The 5,983-nt window shown below is 52.2% G+C and overlaps 1 protein-coding gene across 1 annotated transcript; it reads right to left on the bottom strand.

Annotated features, from left to right (window-relative positions):
* Positions 1–1,133: 1,133 nt before the first annotated feature.
* On the bottom strand, positions 1,134–4,781 carry LOC146177316 (uncharacterized). The gene has a single exon (XM_084581520.1). The coding sequence runs from the start codon at positions 4,779–4,781 to the stop codon at positions 1,134–1,136; it is 3,648 nt and encodes a 1,215-aa protein (XP_084437646.1).
* Positions 4,782–5,983: the final 1,202 nt, after the last annotated feature.

The following is a 5,983-nucleotide window of genomic DNA, read 5'->3' as shown; positions in this document are numbered from 1 at the left end:
GACGCCTCGGGGCCTCGGGTTACAGCGGCAGACCCTGCCCGCCCCGCCCGTCCCGTTCTTTACGCCTGGCTCGCAGAGCGGCCGTTCAGCTGGGCGTCCTCGTTTTTGAGAGCTGGCGTTAACATTCGGCCATCCTGTCAGACCGACCGTCTCGGTCGGAATCGTTCTCGCAGTCAGATTCTTCTGAGCTCGTCTCCTTGAATTCTCTGTCCCAAAGCTTCAGTTTGTCAACAGGCGCAATACTGCTGTATGCTCTTCGCCTCGGCCGAACCTGAGGCATGTTCTCAATGCGGTAGCGGTCGTTTGGCAGCCTTTCTCGCACTATGTACGGTCCTTTGTATTTTGCTTTCAATTTCCTCGATTCTCCGCTTGCTACCGGCTCTCGTTCCACCAGTACAACATCTCCGGGAGTGTACGTCGTCGCCTCCGTCCGCCTCTTGTTGTACCGCTCCTGTTGCTTACGCTGGTCCTCTCGAATATTTTGAGCCGCTGAGGCTCGTCTGGCTTCCATTTCATTGTCAAATTCTTCTTCGAGGGCATCTTCCACGCTGTCGCCTTTAATGCCCCGTGGCCTGAAGCTGAAGAGCAGTCCGAACGGCGTAGTTTTGGTAGCTCGGTGAAGCGTATTGTTGATGCCCCACATCACCCGAGGCAACACCGCATCCCAATCTCTTCCGTTCTCATCTTCCGTCATGCTCGCCACAGCTGGGGTTATCATGCGATTGTATCTTTCGACTTGACCGTTAGCCCGTGGTGTGGCGGTTGCGTTTTTGACATGCCTGATTTTGTAAGAGTCGCATGCCGCTCTGAACTTGGCACTTGTGAAAGCTGTCCCTCGATCTGTGATCACCATTGCTGGTGGGCCAAAGATTCCTGACACATCATGTAGAAACTGCGCCGCTGGTGCAGCTGATGTGTTGCGGACTGCACGCAACATTACGAACTTTGTGAAGGCATCGACGACTACGATTATGTAGGCGTTTCCGGACTTGCTTCTTATAAATGGGCCGAGGTGGTCAATATGTATTGCCTGAAATGGCTTATTGCCCTTGTCGATGCTGTGGAGCTTGCCTGGTCTCTTTCCAGATGGAGTCTTGTGGAAGAGACATTCGATGCAGGAAGCGATATACCTTCTAACGTAACGCTTCATGCTTGGAAACCAATACCTTTCTTTTAATTTGGTCAAAGTTTTTTTCCACACCAAAATGGCCAATGTCGTCGTGGCATGACTTCACGATTCTCCAGCGTAGTTGACTCGGCACTACCCAGAGTAGCTTTTCCTCCGAGTCAGTGTCTTGGTTTTTCTTGAACACGATGCCGTTACGCAGCCGGTAATCCCTTTTGACGCGCTTGTCTTCTTTGGAGAGGTCTTCTTTTTTTTCTATCCTTTCCTTCAACGCTTGCACCTTTGGATCGTTAATCTGGGCAACGGTGAGGATGTCCTCTATCTCTACGCATGTCGCGAGGACTTGAAGGCCAGGAACGATGTCGATCTCTTCGGGAGGGTCGCATGCTGAACGGCTTAGTGCGTCAACATGTGTCATTGCCGTCCCTTTTCGATATTCCATGTCAAAGTCGAACTCTTGCATCCGCAACCACCAGCGGCCTATACGGGGAAGGAGATTCCTTTTGCTCATCGTTGCGCGTACTGAGTTGCAGTCGGTTACCACTTTGAAATTCATCCCGATTAGGTACACTCGAAACTTCTCTAACGCCCAAACAACAGCCAGCGCTTCGAGTTCGTACGAGTGGTATCTCTCCTCGTAGTCAGTTGTTCGGCGGCTTGCGTACGCAACAGGGTGAAGCTGCCCATCCGCTTGCTCTTGCAAAAGAATTGCCCCTAGGCCATCTTTGCTGGCATCCGTGTGCACCTCTGTTCTTGCGTTGAACGAGAAATGCGCCAGAACTGGTCTTTCCGTCAACCTAACTTTTAATTCACTGAACGCAGCATCGTGCTCTGAGGTCCATTTCCAAGCTGCATCTTTCGATGTCAGCTGCGTTAGAGGCTTAGCAATGCTGGCGAATCCCTTTACAAATCTTCTAAAGTAGCTTGCAAGACCCAAAAACTGACGCACCTGATGTACATTGGCGGGTTCCGGGAAGTCAGCGACGCTCTGGATCTTTAAACTTCCGGGTCGTACCCCTCTGGCCGAAATATCATAGCCAAGGTAGTCGACTCTCTCGTAGAAGAAACGGCACTTGCCTAAACGGAGAGTCAATCCCGCTCCCCGGAGGACATCCAATAGCACCCGTAGGTGGTCCAGTCCCTCTTCCACGGTTGTTGTGGGTAGCAGAATGTCGTCCATGTAGGCGAGAGCCACGGTGTATCGCAGGGGACCCAGTACAGCGTTGATCATTCTCTGGAACACTGCCGGTGCGTTGGCCAAGCCAAATGGCATTCGCACAAATTCATAATGGCCGTCTGGAGTAACGAACGCAGTCTTGTGTTTCGATTCTTCGGTCATCGGGATTTGGTAGTAGCCTGACGCGAGGTCTAGGCTCGTGAAGAAGCATTTTCCTCTTAGTCGGTCGAGTTGATCATCAATTAGCGGTAGCGGATACCGATCCTTTTTTGTGACACGGTTGAGGGCTCGGTAGTCCACACAAAGTCGTTGCTCCCCTGTCTTTTTTCGCACCAGCAGGATAGGACTTGCATAATCCGATTTGGAGTCGACAACAATGCCAGCTTGTTTTAGCTCTTCGATCATTTCCTTTGTTTGTGCTCGTTCGGCGTAGGAGAGTCGGTAGGGACGAAATTTCACTGGCTCCGGTGATGTCAATTCAATGTTCATTTCAGCAGCATTCGTGCAGCCAATCTCTGAAACGGTGTTTGCGAAGCAGTCCCGATATTCACAAAGAAGCTTTTCGAGTTTTTCTCGCTCTTGAGGAGTAACACCTGGACCTGTCTTGATATCCTCGCTCGGCATCATTAAAGGCCGAGTAACACTGGTTTCCGAGTCACACTCTCGCAGTGGCGTGTCGTCCGGGTAGCAAATTTCCGCTCGTGCGATCCGCTCGTTCTCTTTGATCGTCAGATCATGATTGGAAATATTCATGATCGGGACGCATGTTTCATTGTCCCCGTCAACGCTGAGGACACAGCGTGGTATGCAATGCTCCCGACCCTCTTGGCACCTGAGCTGGACGTCAACGAACACATCCGAGCATGGTGCGCTGCCTGTGGCGTGGATTTTAACGAAACCAACGTATTGTGGGGGCACCACCGTTGTTTCCTTCGCCCAAAGGCATACGGGTCGTTCTGGGAGCTCTGGTATTTCAATCGACTGAAGGTTGTCGTCACCGTCGTCCACGTTATCGTGTTCCTCAAATATCCGCACGGTATTCTTCCGCCTCACAACCGTGACGTGTGGTTGCTCGGTGAAAGGCTGACCCACAAGTAGGGGTATGGTCTGTGACGCGTCGGGAACAACCAGCACAGGAACGTCCGCTGTAGCTTGGTCGACCGTCAGAGTGATGTGCGCTTCTCCACACGGTGTCACATGCCCTGATCCGTAACCCCCGATGGTGAACGGCTTAGTCAACTTCGAGTAAGCGATTCCAATTCGGTCTGCATCCTCTTTCCGCAGAGTTACGCATTGGCTGCCGAGGTCGACGTATGATCTTATGTCGGAGCCGTTTGCTTTTGCCATCATAAAATACTTTTCGTTCGCCTTTTCAGCGGCTCGGAGGTCGAATCCCACGACGTTTTGAGCGACGCGCGCTCCTCTCTGTGTCTTTGCCCTGCAGTCATTTTCTTCGTGACCCACTCGCCCACAAGCTCTGCATCTCGCCCTCCGCGGCGGTGCGGGGCAGTTGAGAGACACATGGCCGTACTCGCTGCAGTTGAAGCAGAGAGGTTCTCCTCTCTCGTTCCATGGCGGCTTCCTCCTCGCCCTCGGAGAAGCGTCCCTGAGGCCGCGGCTGGTGTTCAAGGTCACCGCCGGAGCTTCGCCGATTTTGTTTGTGTGGCCGTTGGAAATGGCGGAGGAGCGCGCACTCGGGAGGCCACCCGACTTCGAACATTTAGAGGCGATGTTTCCTAGCCTTTCTTCGAGGCGTTTCAGGCAGTGAAGGAGATCCTCCGGTGACTCGTACGTGCGTACGCTCACTGCTCTGATTACCTCCTCGTCGTAGAGCCCCGTGATGAGGTATTCAATGCACGCTTCATTTGCGAGGGCGCAACGGCGAGCTTTCGATAGCTTGTCATAATAGTAGCACTCGATGGGCTCACCTCGCTTTTGTCGTCTTTCCTCCATCTCCCTATGGAGTCGTTGCGATCCCGCTGTCATGGGGAAGGCGCGCCTGATTGCTTCTTTCCATTCCGGCCAGGTTTTGTTGACGGAGGAGAGGGAGTCATACCATATCTTCGCAGGACCTTCCAACCTTGACAGTGCATTGCCAGATGTCAGCCGGTCGGACCAATGGTAAACTTGTGCCAAGTCGTCTACGCGCCGTATCCACGCGTCTGCCGTTGGGGAGCTGGAAGACACCGGATCGAACGAAGGCACCAACCGAGCAGTCTCTGCCGCGCCGATGATGGGTGTAGCCGCTGCTTGCTGCGTCTGAAGCAAGGCGATTCCGTTGATAGCTTCTCTCACTGCTGCCTGAACGCTGGCTTGCAGGATTTCTGCCACGTTGATCGCTGAGTGGGGTACCTGAGGTAAGTTGCCGCTGGTTACCGTGTCGTCTGCGCCTTGGCCTGAGACGTCGTTCCCGCCATCGCTGCCCGGTCGTCCGCCATCTTCGTTCGTCGACGATGCTCCGTTGCGAGTGACTGGCATGGTGGGGTTTGACAGTTCGGGCGCACGTTGCCTATCCCACTTCTGATTTTTTGTTAAAAAAAAGGATGGAGTATATCCAATTAAACTTCGTTTATTAAATTTCTTGATTACACGATTGTACGACAACGGTGATCTTTCCTCGTCCGTGTCCGGCACCCAGTCTCCTTTTCTCTCCTGGTCCCCGGTCCCCCGGCGCGCGGGAGCGCGTCCTCCTCACCCTCTGCCTGCCTCTCTCTCTGCTCTTGTGGACGCCTCGGGGCCTCGGGTTACAGCGGCAGACCCTGCCCGCCCCGCCCGTCCCGTTCTTTACGCCTGGCTCGCAGAGCGGCCGTTCAGCTGGGCGTCCTCGTTTTTGAGAGCTGGCGTTAACACTTGTTTTGTGTTTCACGGGCAGTTTTACATTCTGCATTCCACCACGGCCTTCGTTTGTTTCGTGGCTTACTTGATGTTTGTGGAATGTGTTCTTCTGCAGCATCTATAATGTGCAGCGTGATCAAGAGTTGAGATTCGTCAACGCCTAAGCCAGTAACTGATGAACAGGGAAGAGCTGAGTGTTCCCTGAACATCTCCCAGTTGGCCACATATTCTTTATATTTCCTGGGACTAGATGCATTTACATTTTTATTGCCTGTGTACTTCACAGAGATGGGAAAATGGTCGCTTCCATATAGATTGTCAATAACAACCCACTCTGTAGCTGTCAAGAGCATCGGAGAGCCAATGGCTAAGTCAATGGCTGTGTACGTATTATGAGCTGAGCTGTAGTATGTTGGCTGTTTTGAGTTGAGTAAACATGATCCTGAGGACAACAAGAACTTTTTAATTAGTGCACCTCGGAAGTCCGTTCTTGTACATCCCCATAATGGGTGGTGGGCATTAAAGTCTCCGACCAGCAGCCATGGTTCTGGGAGTTGGTCAATCAGCTTTTCAAAATTTTTGTTGCATAGCCTATGATCTGGCGGAATATACAGCGAACATACCGTTGTTATTTTACCGAATATTAAGGCTTGTATTGCCACAGCCTCTAAGTCTGTGTTAATCGAGATGTTTCGACAAGCGATTGACTTTTGTGTTATAATGGCAACGCCACCGGAGGGGTGAGTACTGCCTTGCCTATCTTTCCTGAATATACGATACTGTTTGAGAAAACTTGTGTCTGTTGGTTTCAGATGCGTTTCTTGCAGACAAACTATGTTTGGTTG

Source organism: Amblyomma maculatum, chromosome 10, assembly GCF_055883805.1.
Source record: "Amblyomma maculatum isolate TAMU_Amacu chromosome 10, ASM5588380v1, whole genome shotgun sequence".
NCBI classification, from domain to species: domain Eukaryota; kingdom Metazoa; phylum Arthropoda; class Arachnida; order Ixodida; family Ixodidae; genus Amblyomma; species Amblyomma maculatum.
This window is presented reverse-complemented; position numbering and strand designations above follow the sequence as displayed.